The sequence below is a fragment of the Saccostrea cucullata genome, unplaced genomic scaffold (genome assembly GCF_032062105.1).
Source record: "Saccostrea cucullata isolate Sc308-1 unplaced genomic scaffold, CSIRO_AGI_Scuc_v1 ctg623, whole genome shotgun sequence".
Taxonomy (NCBI): domain Eukaryota; kingdom Metazoa; phylum Mollusca; class Bivalvia; order Ostreida; family Ostreidae; genus Saccostrea; species Saccostrea cuccullata.
The window spans coordinates 73,754-92,465 of NW_026930400.1; the positions used below are offsets into that span (position 1 = coordinate 73,754).

The 18,712-nt window shown below is 31.7% G+C and overlaps 1 protein-coding gene across 1 annotated transcript; it reads left to right on the plus strand.

Annotated features, from left to right (window-relative positions):
• Positions 1-951: 951 nt before the first annotated feature.
• Positions 952-16,444, plus strand: LOC134228443 (uncharacterized). Its single transcript, XM_062710101.1, has 5 exons — positions 952-1,026; positions 11,221-11,318; positions 11,455-11,655; positions 14,610-14,746; positions 15,858-16,444. Exons 1-5 carry the CDS (start codon positions 980-982, stop codon positions 16,032-16,034), a joined length of 660 nt encoding a protein of 219 aa, XP_062566085.1. The 5' UTR covers positions 952-979; the 3' UTR covers positions 16,035-16,444.
• The last annotated feature ends 2,268 nt before the right edge of the window (positions 16,445-18,712 follow it).

Here is an 18,712-nt window from a genome sequence, read left to right on the forward strand (position 1 = left end):
TTTTTAATGCATTGATAAGTTTTGATGTTTATTTTGCTAATACAATTTAAAATTGCAAAGAATTTTTAAAATGTCCTGGTGTTATGAGGGATACCTATTTAAAATTGAAAGTTTTTTGTGTGGTGGCACAGCAATCATTTCCTTTTTCAAATTCGGCCCCGCGCCCTTTTCAAGTCTTAACTATGCTGCGTCACATTAATTCTAGAATTTCTCTGTAAAGTATCTCTCTACAGCAGTTAATGTATTATAAAAGATAGGGAATTGAGCACCATTTCCTGAACAAGAAATTATACTAGTATATTTAAGAAAGAAAGTCGGCGATATCGTGCATGTTGCATGATAACCTGCGAAGTCTAGAAATGCCATCTGCAAATAAAAACCGATGTTCTAGATGAAGTTTTTATATACTCACCGTCAATAGAAACGCAACACCCTAATTTTAGGTTGAAAATTATATATGGGTTATAACTATGTACCAAAAAAGTTAGGAAATTTTTTACTTTGCCTAATCAATTCTTTAACGGTTGAATGGATTTCTTTCCACTGCTGGAAGTTGCATTTTAGCTCTCTTAAAAAATCAAAATTTTGCATTTTTAATAAAATTTTTAACAATATTCAGGGTTGTCAGGTAATGTAGCTTTTAATCATAAGTATTGTACTAGAATGCCAGGGAAAAATCCTTCTTTCTTTACCGGATGTGATGTGCAGATTTATTTCATACAGTTCAGTTATAGGAATCCAAGATCAACAAACCATGGTACAAATAAAATATAAATCTCCTATATTCTTTTCAAATGTTATTCAAAAATTTAGGTTTTCCATGTTCGTTTTCAAGCATAGCAACGTAAATATGTTTAATCAATAACACGATCTGATCGTCTGGAATCTTATCAATTGCTTGAAGGAAGTGTTTTTTGTGATAAGAAACTGCGCAGTCTTGAAATCCATATTTGCGCCGTTCAGTCACCAGGTTGAGAAGATGTGGTTTTCATTGTTTTTGCTAAATTTCATCATTCCTACTGTCTTGTGAGTATTATATTTATTAAAATAATTAGTTTATTAAAAAGAAAATAAAATTTAAGGTTAAATTAAGGAGGCGCGGTCTAATTTGTACGGGAAATGTTTTCTATGACGTCACACATAATACGAGGGGCATTTCAAAAGTCCTGAGAACTGTGTAATAAAAAATTAACCGTTTCACGGAAATAATTGTGTTTGATATCATTGGACAGATCAGAAAAATATACACATACTGTGACGTCAATTTGTAATTTTCATGACGTAATCTCTGCGAAAATGACGTCATAGTATTGAATGTTTAGCATACTGAAAAATTGCGTTTTTATCCACATTAGACAATCTTAAAAGTTCTGCCAAAAGCTTATTTGATAAAATATTTCAAAGAAAATTCTTATTTGCAGAGAAGTAGAGTAGAACTATGGTACTGTTTATCAAGAATTGCATATTTCATTGTATGGTTTGTTTACTAGCACGGTTTATGTCCGGTTATGCTATCATCGGCATTCATTTAAGATTTTAAGTTACATGATACGACTGGCTTTTCGGTCGTTTATAAAGCTCCCCACTGTATGAAATTAAACATTTTCTGTATAAAACTGAAGTATATTAATGCAGTTTTTAACAAATATATTTTGAGTAACTGCACTCTTACCGTTTACAAATAAAATGTTCAAAAGTCTTGCCCCTGACTTGTTTCTTTGCGTATTTTTTATAATTGAATTAAATTCGGCGCCCAAGAACCCACTACTGCTTTTGACTTTTGACTCCAAAAAAAGGTTTATAAGTTACACAGACATGTAAAATCTTATCTAATTCCCATGTATTAAAATTTGCGAATATGTGGAGGTACGGTAGGGTTACAACTGCGCCAACGCCATTTTTGATTTTACGAGAAAATATGGGGCACACTAAACTTAACTTCTCTTGAGCCTTCATCAGTCCCTCAAATCTCGTTTAAACACCCGACGAAAAGATGCCATCAAAATTTGTAACACTATCGTCTATTTTTCTTTGATTGTCAACTTTGCTTTTTTCTCACAGTAAGGTCTGTTTTACGCAATATTTTGAGCGAGATTCGATAAAAACATGCGATGTTTGACAATCGCTTAACCTATTTCAGATCAAGAAGATCGGCAAAATAGAACACCAAATGATAGATTGTAATCTATGTAAACATTCTACCAATTGGCATTTGCGACCGACAACTGGCACCCGAGTAATGAGCAAAAGTTGTTTTTAAAATTTTAATTTGATCAAATTGTGTCTTTTGTTACGTCATTTTTATGGCCAGTATCGTGAGCATACGGAATTATGACGTCATTTTCGGAGTTATTACGTCATAAAAATTATAAAGTGACGTCACAATATGTATATATTTTTCTGATCTGTCCAATGATATCAAACTCAATAATTTCCTTGAAACGGTTAATTTTTTATTAATCAGTTCTCAGAACTTTTGAAATGCCCCTCGTATAAGGTCTTCAAAATACCATGAAATGAAATTATTTGCTAGTTCAAACAGATGAATAGCTGTATACTATATACAAACTTACTATTACATGCAGTTTTGTCCGACACAACAGTATATAAACGATGCATCTATCGCAATGCACCTGACAATGTGACGTCTTCTCGCAAAAACGACACAGTTTATACACAGTGAGAGGCTGATCAAGTCACATTGTGTACAATGAAAAATGTCTTTTGTTCTCAAATAAATAAAATATTACTTTCAATTAAATAAACTCCATTAACTTGGATGCAATGTCTATTTTAGTATTTTATTTATAAACTATCCGTACATTCTCCAGACAAGTGATCCTGTCGTGTGTTTGTATGCAGATTCATTAAAAAAGTAATAGAAGGGACCTTATAAATCGATTTATTGCAAGGGCATACCATTAATGTATTTGAAAAGTGCTGCGAATCTCATGAAATCGTGCAAATAGAATAATTAAAGCTACTATTAATGTAGTTGACCAGCAAAATATTCAACCTGCCGTCCAACAATCAAGTTTTAGTAATTAAAAAAGGGAATCTATATAGGTTCGCAGCACTTTTAAAAAACTACATATAGTGTTGAATAGGATCATAAATTAAACAAGAATTTTTAACTTAGTTATGTTATTGCAATAGTGAAATTTATAGATGACATTTAAACTGTAAGTATTATTGCTAAAATCATGTGACGTCGATATCACGTGACAAGTCTAAATAAAAAAACTCTAAATGTCCCCAACATGTAGATTTAAACCACATTACATATTTTTTATATTAGTGAAGTCCTAAAAAGAATCGCCCATCCTGATAAAGTATGTATTTTTTTTTTCTTAAAAATTGCCGATATTTCCATTTGTAACCTTTACTGTGCTGCTAAATCTACAGAACTGCACAGTTGTCATGCATGTAGTTCAGAGAGGAACAAATTAATTTGCAAGCAAATGCATAAGGTACAAAGCTTGGAAAAAAATCCATAGGTGTTTATTTCTTAAAATATTAATGCATAGATGCATACAACTCTAGTTGATTAAAATTCTTAAGTTGACTTTTAATAACAGGTATCAAGATTTCTCACATGATTTTGTAATATTTCTGATACGACAATCTACATAGTTTTCCTATTTACACGTAGTTTTTTAATTAATGTTTGTAAGTGTAGAGGAATTATTTCTCTCTCTTTGAAAGTGTTAAGTGACACATTTTCTATTACCTTTACATCTCATTTCAAGTTCACTGGGATAAGTCCAGTCAACATATCGACAGAATTACCGTTAAATGATTAAACGTTAAAGCCCACAACGGATGTTTTTTTGTCCGCTTTTATATAGTGTTTTGAATAAAAATTTGCTTCAAAGGAATATATCCTAAGAACTTTATCGTGAGGAATAGTGGCATAAAGTGTAGATAACTCATGCCTTTTGATGATACAAACGTTAGAAAAAAATGTCAATTTTAGATTTTCTGAACGTTCTTTGGAATTTTATTGTTGTCTTTCTGACTTCTCAGCACTTTTAAGGCTTACTATGAAGAAATCAATGGAATGTAGACATGCAAAAAAAGGTTTTTTTAATCCTGAATTTATTTTCATAAAGATGTTGTATTATTACATAAATTAAATACTTATTTAAATAACAAACTATACCCCATTGTACTGAATTAAGTTTGGTTCCATCAATTGACAGTCACGGACAATGCATATTATGTGTACTGAATGGAGGTCAAAAACAAATTTCAAAATCGGAAGGGCATACCCTAGTTGAAATGAGAAAAATACGTTATTTGTTTCTGCATACTTTGTACTATCTAGAAAGACTTGTTGTTTTAACTAGAATTCGCATTTTATTAGTTAAAATTTCACGTAACTAACTTCATTTCGAAATATGTTTGACCTTTACAGAGTATTTTATGTCCTTTTATAGTCCCACGTTCGGTTTTAAGAAAGCAGCAGCACTGTTCAAGTTCAGGAAAACATCTTTTATTTATATTTAAAAACTGGCTAACATCTATAAAGTGTATGCCCTTTCGGTAAGGCGACTGAATACGCCATCTAGATGTTAAACATAAACACGGTAAGATTAATTCCATACATTCTTCCACTAATCATTGAAAAATCGCACTAAACTAAGTTTTTACATAGGTTTTAATAGCCTATCTAAAATATGTGAACGATATTCTGTTTTAATATGAAAACGCATTTTTAACTTTAAAAAACATACTTAATATCCCTTTCAGTGAACATGAAATACGTCATTTTTTAACCAATATGACGCAATATCGAAAAGTTTACTGCGATCAGATTGATTGATTGATTGTTCATTGTTTAACGTCTCTCTCGATAATTTTCACTGACTGCAATCAGTGATTTGTTTATAAACTGTTGTCTTGGCTTTAACTAGCAACTCTGCTCTGCTTAGACTCCACGCGCATGTAAATGAAAACAATGAAACAATGACAACAGTCTGCTCCCAAAAATTAGTCAACATACAGACGTTTCAATTCTTGTAAATCTGCTCTTTTAAGACTTATAAATAAACTGCTTGACGCTATGGAGAAACAAAATGTTACAGTTCTTTTAGCAATCGATCTCAGCCCAGGGTTCGATACTGTAGACCATGATTAGGGGGTTCAGGTATAAATTTTCGATGAGATATATTCAAATAAATATATTCTAGCACAATAATGGACACATTCAGAAATATAAAAACACTTTACTTGGTGAAAAAATAAGTTATGAACTTATCAATGTTGTGAATACTGCTATTTTATGTAAGAAAATTTAACTATTAAAGAGTACCTATTGATGCCACATGAAAGGAAGAAAAATCCGTTAAATCTAGGTAGTTTTTTAAGTAACAGGTCTAATTTTATTTGGAAGTATGGCAAACTATATATTTTCGGAAAGGTCTATGCAAGCCCTAATTTTCTGTTTCCATGCCGGGTAAAAAAATCCAAGATGGCAGCAAATTATCCAATATGGCCACCAATATTGAAAATGGCCGATACAGTCTTTCTGATAAAATGCTTTCAAAATCTAAGTTAGGAAAAAAATAATGAAAATTTATAAATTCTTTACAATTTATTACTTTTAAAAGATTTATAAAAATAGTGATCTTAATCAAATATGCTCATTAAAAGTCAGAGTTCTGTCTGGACATGGCAAAGAAGAAAGCTGTCAATATTAATATGAAAATGGCAAAGTTTGGGAAAAAAGAATTCACTACAGCTAATTCACAACTTTATTTAAAATTTGTATAGATCGATCTTTAAAATACATGATATCAATTTTTCGGTATCAATCAATGATTGTATATATATTCAGTCTACATTATCCATGCTTCCTGGACAAGTTGAATGTTAAGTTTAATATCCCAGACATCTGCTACTACCGGCGGGTACCTTAATCATGATAATGGAATGATTCTCGCATTTTCCAGAAGTCTGACTGTTTATACTCACTGAAAAAAAAATAACCACAAAGTATCATGTTAATAACAAAAATATTTTTATTAGGCCTAGTTAGAAGAACTTCAGATTATTCAGTTATTATACAATACATTATATGTATTTCAGAATCTAGAGGAAATCATGGCAACATAATTAAATTTGTACATTTATATCAGGGACCGTTTAAAGGTCCCTGTTTATGTGTAGTACATTGTAGAAAATGATATTTTCATAGATATCTTTTTTTCCAATAAGTCGATCCTAATATTATTTAATGTCGCATTTCTATGTTCTTTTGTGGTTCTACGATACATAAGTGTGCATGAATTTAAAGGTACATAGAAACTGTTCAAAAGTTGCGTTGGGATAACGAATTTTGATTGGAATCCGGGTGAATTATTTTCCGAAATTATTACAGAACCATGATATTCAGATAGGAAATTTTCTCAGCTTTTTAATAGTGTATGTTGCATAAAAATATTTCGATTACTTACCTTAGTAAAATTGACTTCTTTCCTTTGAAATGAAAATACATAAACTTCTGCACATTGCATTGAGATGCAACATAAACAATGTTGATCTTCTAAATGTAAGCTTTCCTGTGATATGTCAATGTCGTCAATTCCTCAAAAATCGCCTCCGGAAAGCCAACCAAATTACGCTATCAACGCCGCAGATACAAAATTACAGTGCCATGCATCAAAGGGGAAACCCCGTATCCAATTTTAGCACAACTTCGACCGGGTAAATTTTTAATGCAAACTCTTCAGAATGACATAACACACATGTCATACGAAAGTTCAAACAATGTAGAAAAAATTCATTATATTTAATATCTAGATAAATATGAATAATAATGAAAAAATTACGTTTATAAACATTGATAAATTGTGTTTAAATGGCACAATTACATAGGTAAGTCGGATTACCTGAACCCCCTACCATGATATATTATTAAAGGTATTTCAAAAACAATATGGAATAAGTGGTTTGGCATCAAAATGGGTAGATTCATACAATGTACTTGCGACTTCGTGACTGCCAAGTATGTGTAAATTCTGATTCATCATTTGTGCATCAGCTGCAATGTAGCGTTTCACAAGGTAGCAGTGTAGCAACCACTAATGATAAAACACCGCTTAATGATACAAATAGCATTAAGCATTGCAATTGCAACGCTAAATGCCATAAAGTATTGCATATAGCTGACATTATCAACCGCTAATGCTTAATCGCCGCTTAGGACCTTGATTGTATCTGACGTACGCGGGAACTATTTTTGGTGTCATTCCTCCGTCCATATCAGTTTTCGGTTTTGCAGATGACCATACTGCAAATAACGCTTTAATCCAGCGTCAAATCACAACGAAATTGAGGATATTCCCGAGTTTCTGGATTGAAAAAAAGTTATCAAAAACTGGACAATCCCTAATTAATCGAAAATGAATGCATTAAAAACAGAGTTCATTCTATTTGGAAGTAAATGCAACTAGAAAAATGTACTACAAAAGTGATCAACATTAACGAAATCAAATATGTAAAATGTGTTCGATATTTGTGTGCATTTGTAGATGAAGATCTAAATTTCAAAGAACATGTAATTAATAAATGTCGTACAGCAATGCTTAATAATCTTAGGATCAAATTTATTTTTATATATTTAACAAAGGAAGCTACGGAAGTTTTGCTTTTATCATTTGTTATCTCACATCGAAACTATTGTAACGTTTTTTGTTTAGAACAACACAAAGCGAAATAAATAAAATGCAAAGAATCCAAAATATTTGTGCTAAATTAGTTTTAAATCGGAGGAAATTGACAGTTCAAAAGACGCTCTATTCGATCTCTATTGGATAAATATCAGACCTAGAGTATTGTTCTCTGAGCCAAGCACCAGGATATTTTTAATGGAACCTTTGTCAAAGCAACCCTCATATAAAAAAATAGCGTTCTTCTCAAAATTCCGAAAGCTGTTATACAGTACCATTTAATAAAAGGAAAACTTTAAGCGACAACAGCTTTAGTAAAATCGGAACAAAATTGTGGAATGAACTGTCTTTGAACATAAAAAAAAATCTATTCGTAAATAAACATTTAAAAGGCTACTTCTTTAAAGACTTTTATGCTTTGGTTTAAATATGCCTTTAAATGTATCCATGTACATTTATATATACTATATGCAAATATTTATTATGCAGATTTTGTACAACGCCTTTAAATAGGTCGATGTGGAAATAGGCGTTTCATAAAATAAATCAGTTTCAGTAAACAACAATTTTCAATGCATTGAAAGTTTTGAAATTTATTTTGCTAATACAGTTAAAAATTGCAAAGTATTTAATTTTCTGGTGTTATTAGGAAAACCTTTTCAAATTTATACATGTAGTTTTTTGTGTGTGATGTCACACTAAACATTTCCCTATAAATTAGGCCCAAACCCTTTTCAAGCCTTATCAATGCTGCGTCACATTAATTAAAGAATTTCTCTCTAAAGTATCTCTCTACAGCAGTTAATGTATTATTAAAGATAGGGAATTGACGCACCATTTCCAGGACAAAAAAAATATCAGTATATTTAAGAAAGGAAGTCGGCGTTATCGTGCATGTTGCATGATAACCTGCAAAGTCTAGAAATGTCATCTTCAAAATAAAAATAAAAACGATGTTCTAGCCGAGGCTTTTATATTTCAAACATTTCAAGACTAGGAAGGTTACCTTGCAACATTTATGATAACAAGGATAGTATTTCTATTCTATCAACAGCTCTAATTATGGTTGATCATTTATTCTATGGAGAAACGATGAATCACTATGTTGCGTTACGCTGTTCGATTTAGCACCAAGAGGGTAAATTTGTTTGCTTACCTGTGTATGGAATGCAGGTAATTTGAACTTTCCATTAAAAAGCCTTTTGTTTATTATAAAATTAATTTGTTTGTTAGATATATTGTTTAATTCTTATAAAAACACGATGACAAAATCATTTTTCTTTTCTATGTTTTAATGGCGTACGTGGTACGGGGAATAGCAGCGCATAGCTACAAAAACCTACATTCATCAGCTTCTTTATGCAATTTACGTGGTGTTTAGACTGCGAAAGACGACACATCCATGTGGTCTAAATCAATATTTCATTCTGGTGTCGAATATGCATCACAAAAATACATGTTTGATACGTGTTTCTAATTTCAATAATATTTTGATGGCTACAAAGTTTGTGAATTATTGGAGAATAATGTCCGCGGCATACCTTTGATCGTGGTGGAATTGTTTATAAATACTTTGCTGAGTTATGGAATCCATAGAATAGATTAGGTTAATCGAATTCCTCGGAGTGAAATTTACACTTTGATATTATGGTAGTTGCGCGAATTTTGGGACAGACCGATCAAATATACATGTATTATATCAGGATGATGACAATTAATGGCGACAGGCACCTGTTCTTGCTTTAAAGATATCTTCTCCTCGGAGTGTTATAAATTCTCTTTTTAAAAAGTGATACAATTCTGAAAAATAACTTATAAAAAGCTGTCATTCGGTTTTATATATGTAAAGGAAACAAAATTCACAATATTAAGTTTCTTCCACTGGAGGCATAGGAGTCGGAAGCAAATTGAAAGGGATGGCTAATTGATAGTGGGGGCTAAACCACCAAAAAAGGTTAACCCCAATTTTCAATGCCTATATTATGAATGCATTTAAATTACAAAAAATGGGGGAGGGGGGTTACCACCCCCCTCCCCCCAGCCCTCCACTCCCTGTTCCGACGCCTATGAAAGGCATACATAGATAAAATATTCTATTCATGTAAATTTACTTTGAGATGATATCTTTTAAAAAGTAAAATATTATAAAGGTTTGACAATTACGAAACGCATTTTATAATTTTAAGTATCTTCAAGAAGAGGTATAAAATATTAATACCAATTCGTTGTTCAATCCGAAATATTTCCCCGAAAATTTGGGATTTTGTCGTTCAATACGAGATATTACCCTGAAAATTAAGCACACTAAAGTGTTAGATTGACATTTATCATAATAATGAAAACGTGAGCCAAGTTCGTTTCAACGCAACGAGTAGGTATCCATTGAAGCATCAGACAGTAGTTACATGCGTAGCTTGAATCAAGGTGGTTATGTCACATTCTAAAGTTGTAAAGAATTTTGTAAAGGATATCAGCTTGCAATGTTTTGCCAGCGGAAAGACAGTAAATCAATGTGCAGACCCTGATAGTGATCTTGTACTTGTCCAAATGACTTTGCATCAAGCCATAAAACAGTCTAATATTATTATTTTACACTATTTATTCAAAACATCTTATCGTTTGTGATCTTGAACTTGATCTAAGGAAATGGAATGTACCGATGACACATATAAATCAGAAACTATGTTTAAGTAGAAGAAAACGATTAAATCTTTAACAAGATTTTTGCAAATTTTGGAATTTGTAAATGAATTATACATACATGTAAGATGAGATATCAGAGAAAATTTGCTATAACTGAGATTCAATTTTCCCCTACAAATAAGTCGCACACGAGGCATTTGGCAAACTTTTTTCACCTTTCGTCTTTGTTACATCTGTGGATGTACCTTACCTAACGAGATCACGTCAGATTTTTTACGTAGTAATCTGTTATTATTCTTGGATAGATCTAGGAAAAACATATTTAGTGCAGTATTAAACTGTAGGATAAAAGATCATTTAAGGTAACTTTAAGGTAATAAAGGGATTCCTCCTAATGTGTATGATGAATTTATGAAAACAATGATAATTTAGAGAGCAGTAGCCCTCAGCTTTAGTACATGTAGCAGTTACTCTTTATCTTATCAGAAAAAAATAACAGATCGTTCTATTTACTCTTCATACATGTAATTAGTCGTGTTTGAATTTCAAACTTGAAAAGGCTGCTGCATGATCTATGGTTTGATAATATCAACAAATTTTGCTTCCAAATACGGTCGAATGTTGAGTGATGCTTTTTTTTTTTAAATAATTTTAGAAGTATTCCATAATTTTCATATTGAATTGAGTACGAATTTCTCACTTTATCCGATCAAAGACTCAGTCAAATTATTTTTTTTAAAATGTTGTTACAGTTTCTTTGGAATAAAATACACACCAAAATTCAAAATAATGACTAAAACATCGATATCATCAGTAGACAAATAAGGAAAAAGCACCGAATGATATATACATAACTTTCGAAAACATTCATTAGTTAAAGATATGTCACAATCTACCTTTTAAGATGTGTATGGGGTCCATTTCAAAATGCTTTGTCAGGATATGGTGGATATCTTTCCACTGCTAAGAGTGTGATGCAAAATCCATACCTTTACGGTTCAGGTAATTTATATTAGCATTTCAAATTGCAGAAAAAATGAATTTTTACACCTTTTCTTTTTTTCTTTCGCAAATTTTACCAAGTATAGACATTATAATATTTAATCTAACAACTTCAAGGTATATATATATTTTCCAGCCACAGCAGTAGGTGTAATGATGACAATTTCAAAGTCTAAGTTGCTTCAGTCACGAATAAATCTGACCATCAATAATGAACTGAAAAATGGAATTCTTGTAAATCCCGAGATAAGCTTGGAATACGGTGTGGACGAAGCTAATCCAAAGTGGAAGATTGGGCCAGGGGAATCTTTTTCTCTTAGTTTCAGAGGACCAAAATGTAAGCTAAAATGCTATACATAAAAGATAAATACTAGTAGATCTGAAAGTTAAAATCTTTATTCTGCACGACGTATTATTAGTGCATGGAAGTATTTCAGTGAGTTATAAAGGACACCAAAAAATACATTATCGTTACATGTATCATGTCTGATGATATTTGGTTTTTCAGCTGATACATTCTATCATTGTGATTTTTTATCTGATATATGGTATCATAGTCAATTTTTATATTTTTGGAATTCAGACGGGAGGGGGCTTGGGGGTTTGAAAAATGTATGTGGAGGTTTTGCCTTCAAGAGTCAGATCCTATGTATACCACAGTTTGGAACAACATCAAATAGTGTTAGTTTTATAATACTGTTACATTCTATTTTCGCTTCGTAATCGATTTAAAATCCTGCACTGAACTCAGGAGATATTAGCATTGAAACATGATACCCTATCCCTATTCAAAAGTTGTGATGCGTACAAAAACCCCTATGACGATGCTTATTTTCTTACTGTTGATGTCTCTTCATCTCCTTTTTTTAAATATCTTTTTTTGAATTTGTTTCAGCCTATAATCGTACACCCTGACAAATACATGGTACATAATTAAGCTTTCACTGAATATCGAGTGAAGTGAAGATTTATTAGAATTCCCACCTCCCCGAAGTTAATTCAAAAACACTTTATTCTGACTTCTTTTTCGCAAATATTCATTTATTTATATCGATATTACTATATATTTATTTTTCATATGGACAATTCTATATTGATATGTCTTCTCCATTTAATACTCTTATTGCGAAATAATACTCGTGTATTCTCTGATTGAATACTGTTCGTTATCTCCATATCCTTTATGGAACCTTGTGTTTTTGATCGAGCACCGTGAGACCGAACCCTGTGTACATTCAATCATGATAATTTATTCAACTTTGTCTATAACTAATCAAAATAATATTAAGATACACTAAAATATAAAAAAAAACATCTGTTGAAAATTTCATCTAAGTAACCCCTTTACTTAAAACAAACAAACAAATACTTTGTCCACGATTTTACCGGACAACCCTCGTTCTATGCGAGTGTGAAAAGGGAATTGCACTCATAGCAAACGCAATTGCGTCTTTAATACTATATGTACATTTGCAAATATCTTTCAACTATGAACCAATTGAAGAAAACCAAAAAATATATTTAATTCTCTATGAACGTTATTTGGGGATCAGAGGTCATAACGAGATTTTGTCAACATATTTCTGCCAGTGTACAATTTGTTTTGGAATATCTCTAAGTTAATGACGATGAAAAAGATAAAATGATTTTAAAATATGGATATTTTTATCAAGATATGTACAATTCTTCTTTCAATGCGAATAATGTTTTGAATACTATAAGTAGCCTCAAACCACACTTACATATTTAACCCATAATTCCATAGGTTTGATGTATAAAAGCAGACGATACCAACGCTTTTGTCTTTAAATATATTAAAAATTCATGAATTAGTAAAATAATTCTCAGCAGCGATCAATTTTTATTCACTATATTTCCTAAACTGGACGGCTAAAAATGAGTGTAGACATCCAAATGTTGGAGCGAGATGAACTTGCAAGACCAAACAACTTCTAGGTCATTGCGCGTCATAACATAGCAAAACAGCGGCCCGTTCGTGTAAGAAGTGAAATTTTACTCGAAATTTATTCGGAGGTAGGTTAAGGTTACAACCAAATGTTCTACTTGCCTATATGATATGACGTCATAGTAAGCTATATGAGGTGAAGTTTAGAGATAACAATTTCTTTTAATCGATATCTAAGATTGATTTGAGGTCGTAAAAATTAATCAAAATATGCAGAGGCATAATATAAACGGAATTTTGTCGCTTCTGGGTCTCTGTATTTATCACAGGGGTTAAATACCAAACCCGTAACGACATAACTGTTGATCATGCAGTAGCAGAGTTAAAGTGAAATGTAACGAGAATTCATGTAAACAAACACAAGAAATCGGAGTTTAAAAGCATTTAGAATGAATATCTTGTGTGATTCATTTGGGAATAAAGCTTATGAATAAGGTATGGTAATATACTTCTACAATTTCTTCGTCAAATTAAAGCAGGGAGGGTGTTTACTTGCCGATCAGCCTTTCCTCTATCGTTCGTAACAAATAAGGTGCAAAAGTTCAACACTACGCCGCACACTTTGAAACTTAATTTTTGTTTCTATCTAAAGTTCTTATTCAATTGTTTTAGGAAAATGCTGCTAAAATCATATGGTTTACGGGAATTAATGCATTTTTTTTTCGATGTTATGAACAAAATGTAAAAATTTTGGGAAGTTTTCGTCCAAAAGTGTTGAATAATTTTTTCTGTGATAGGACAATAGGATTCTAGCAGCACTTTTCATGGTACAGAGATGTTACTAATATTACAAATTGAAATTAATTATCCCCAGGGTAGTGTTGAACTTTTCACTGTTTCATTAAGGCATTTTTTCTAATTATAGACGTCACGTGGTAACTTCATGGTGAAGTGCTTCATGTTGAAGTCTATATAATGCATAATTATAATAAAAGTTTTATCCTTGACTTTTCCGATTTATTAGTGTTACATAATTATAAAAAAAGTGTTAATTCGCCGAATTCTGGTCCATGTGCTGCCTTAACATACGCTCGTTTGTCTCAAATTTAAAAATTCATGAAAGTAATATACAAAAATGTTAAAAAGTTCAATAGGAAATGAACTTAGATGGTACGTGATCAAATCTAATGAGAAATCAATCGGGCTTCACAGGATAGATTTTCCAGAGAACTGTTTAGCATTATTGTTTATTTTCTAAATAAATGTAATTGAAGCTCGCAGGTTCATAGTGGGAAAAAACAGAGTGAATGCAAATATGTATATATCCAATAAAAGGAGGTGATAGTGTATACCTTTAAAATGATTTTGTAATGCAACCATTACAGATTTACCATTAGGAACGACAGGAGTTTTGACATATCAATTTCATGAAACAGATTTCGCTTTAGCTGTAGCTTGGAGTGTTCCTTTCCTGTATCATATGCCTTTGATGAACTTTGATAGTAATAGATTTGGAATTAACGTAAGTACTTTAATATGAATTATGATTTTATAAAATAATTTTAGTTCTGTGTAAGGAATTTGTATAAGTAAGGGTCAAATAAAGTGACAAAAAATATAACTGATGTGCGTAGATATGTTACACTACTATTTCCAGGCTATTCTTTAAAATTTGCAGCATTTTGTTTTCTATAGTACCTGTTTATGGTTAAAATCAGTATTTCAATTCAAACGTGGTATCTCCAATACCTCGCCTATGTTGACATAAATCGCAGGTCTCTTTCTCTCTCTCTCTCTCTCTCTCTCTCTCTCGCTCTCTCTGTGTGTGTGAGGGTGTGTGTGTATGTGTATAAATGGAACGTCAATTTTCAGTTTTCTTACTTATTAATGGGACGTAAATCATACAAATTTGCATGGTAATCTGTCTTCCAAAAAAGCTCTCACACGCTCCATAAAATATGTATATGCGACAGATCTGTGTGATATTCGCTTATTGAAAGATATACTCACGTGAAAGTATGTGTTATTATAGCACTCTAATTACTCCCCACAAACTTGAAAATATTCTTTAAATATATCAACAGGGGTCAACTACACAGTGAAGCAAGTATAAAATACATATCGAATTAGGATGTTATTTGTAAGTACTAAATAGTAAAATGTGTGATTTTGCGGGATGTCTTGTGTTTTCGCAAGATATGATTAACACTTTCACCAATTAAATTTAGTACCCAGTCTTTTTGGCTACACTATCATGATATAATTTCATTACTTTGCTCTGTAGAAAGGGATTTCTATAAAATGAAATCTAATAATGTTCAAGAATGAAAGTCAAATGAAAACATCAAACATCAGACACTTTTTAGCAGTTGGAGAATGTTTTTCTTATTGTTTTATTTATTTGTACATGTATAACTGAAAAGAGCTAAGTAGTATTGAAATTAATTAGAGTCACTTACACATTTTTCTTTCCATCTCCATTCAGATTAACTTTAAATGAAATTACAGAAGCTTTTGCTGACAAATAAGTTATTTACTCTTTTTTCAAGCATAAAGAATCAAACATGAGAAATAGATTATGTACGTAGGTACAAGTATTTTCCGTTGTTAATTTGTTTGTTGCATTATTACAGGTGTACAAGAAATCATGTGAATCGGAACCTAATTCAACGGTAGCAATACATAAGCCTGGAAAGTGGTATTTGCTGAAGTCAACTGAAGTGTTTAAATCTGAAAAAATTGTTGTATATGGATCTATCAGTAGTGAAATGACTGATGCAAAACTAGAAATTGTATTAAAAAATGCATAAGAAATCCATCAAATGAACAGTGGAAATCTCGCAAGACTAATACACTGTTGCAATATTGACTACAATCGACAGATTTTGACTGCATATCAATTTATCATTTATAAAGGAACTAATAAGATTTCTTTTATTTATTCATTATAATTTTGAAATATATATTTTTAGAATTGTTTTCATTTGTACGGTATGATCACTTGGCCCCTTAATACAAGCAATATCGGAAAACTATGGTATACAATGTGTTACAAAATTTGTTGCTTCAAATTTCCTAGAATTTGAGCAGCAAAATTTTATCAATTTTCTTTATACATCAATGATTAAAAAATAATTCCTTTAAAAAATTAAGGACGGGGGGCTATGTCGTTCTACGTCAAAGCAGCTTTATCTTACATCACAATAGCGGTGTTTCTTGTTTGCCTGTTCATTTTCCTTTGCAGATATGATATACTGTTGTAAATATCTAATAATGTGTACAAGGATTGTTCACAATTCGCAAAAATGAAATTAATATTTTAATAAAGGAATATTTCAAATTTAGAATTTGTGTTAGAATTCTCTTTTGTTCTTTGATAACTCGTATTAATTTTTTTTTTTCAGGAGAGCTTCTACCATGGCAGGCCCTTGAACGCTAGACAATTTTATTTTATTCCTGTGGTAAATTTGTCTTTGATGATTGTAAAACATTGGTACATACATCCCAATATCAGTGGTGATTTTTTTTTCTGGAGATTATCTACACCATTCCCCTCACAACTGTCTCTTGTATAAGTGTATAATTGAAAAAAAAAATTAAGAATATCTCATAATGTTTTTTTAACAAAAATTATTTTACAATGCATCCGACTTTCAATAAATGAAATCAAGGACTTTATATAACTTTTTATGATATATCTATACCCCCACTTGAAATGTGGGAAGGTATATAATAATCGGTACTTCCGTCCGTCCGTCCATCTGTTATTACACTTTATCTCTTATTCGCAATTCGTCTTATACTACTGAGTAAAATTTAATGAAACTTTCACAGAATCTTTATTACATATTGCCATTGTGCACCTCATATTTTACTTTTTTATTCGAAACGTATTTTAAGTTTCCCATAGCAAAACATTGACATTGCCATTATATGTTTACCTATGACGTCACATATAGAAGCTTCTGGATAACATTTGATAGGACGAGTTATTCCTCTTTACACATTACCGTAAAACAATATATAGCAACACATGGACATTATGGGAGGCGGGGGGTATCATTTAGTGAGCTCATTGTTCACAGTACCTCTAGTTTAATATATTTTCTAGGGAGGTCAACTTTACTGGGTACTCGATCCAAGGTCCAAGTATCGAATACTAAAAATTGATACTGATCGAGTCTCGTTTACTCGGATGTATATTATTTCTTATTTCAAGGTACACATTTTTATCAAAAACCTATCAATTATAACTAAAACATGCAAATGGTAATTAGCATGTCTTCATCTACACCTAGCTGTGAAACACCCGTTTAAAGATAAAATTAAGAATGAATACATAAATGTAAAAAGTAAATTTACAAAACAATGATACTTCATTTAAACTTTAAATGTTATCTTTAGCCCTTAAAAAGTAACATATAACTTTTAAAACATCCCCCCTTCCGACCATTCAATTAAAACGTCCTAGTCCGCCATGTAAAACAAACACAGCCCAAATTCTACCATGCAGTGGGTTTATCAATGTCTTTAACCTGAGCAAAAAAATATTCTTGTGCATCTTTAAATGCCTGTTTTTCAGATACTGAGGTCGAATTTTTCGACTTGGCGTAGTGTAGTAACCCTTGGACTTCCGGTCAAGGAAATGTCATTCAAGCTTTTGAAACACATGGGCCCGAAAAGTCGTTATGTAGTGTATATTTGCATCTGTAGCTCTCCCTTTTCTTTATTTTGAGAATTTCCAACATTAGCAATGAAAATGCGTGCTTTCAGTTTCTTTGAGGAAATACAGGCATCTCATCCGGGAAAGAAAGAACATTTTTCCGGAATTTTAGTTAAAGACTTATGATTAACAGGTATAAAACCTGAAAAAACCTAAAACATTGTCAATAATTTTATTAAAACTGCTGATTTTTTATTTCTGTTCAGGGGGCTAAAAATCGACTTCTGGTAATGGAATGAAAATCATTCAACAGTTAAATAACTGATTTGGCAAAGTAAAAAATGTCCAAACTTTTTTGGTACATAGTTATATCCCGTACATAATTTTCATCCCTTAAATTCGGGTGTTGCGTTTCTATTGACGGTGAGTATATAAACAAACAAATTGAAATAATTAAAGATCGTTATATATGTATAATTAAAATTTTAACCCAAGTGTCCATACAATTATGCATGATAGGTAACAATTACATGTATATACTCAAGGTAATGTTAATTACGCAAAGACCTTGTGTTTTTAATGATCACACAAGTAGCATCGACTATTAAAACAGCTTATTGTTCCCTGTACTATAATTTCACCCCCTCCCCCCCCCCTCCAAAAAAATGAAAATTTTGTACTGGTCCTGGAGGAGCAGGGGACGAATTCCCCTGTAGCCTCCGGTCACGTGTTCTACTATGATGGGAAGTGTGACGTAACACTCTTTCTCTTCTTGATTTGAATGCAGTCCCATCGGACGTGTTTATCTGTAAGTCAGTGTATTAT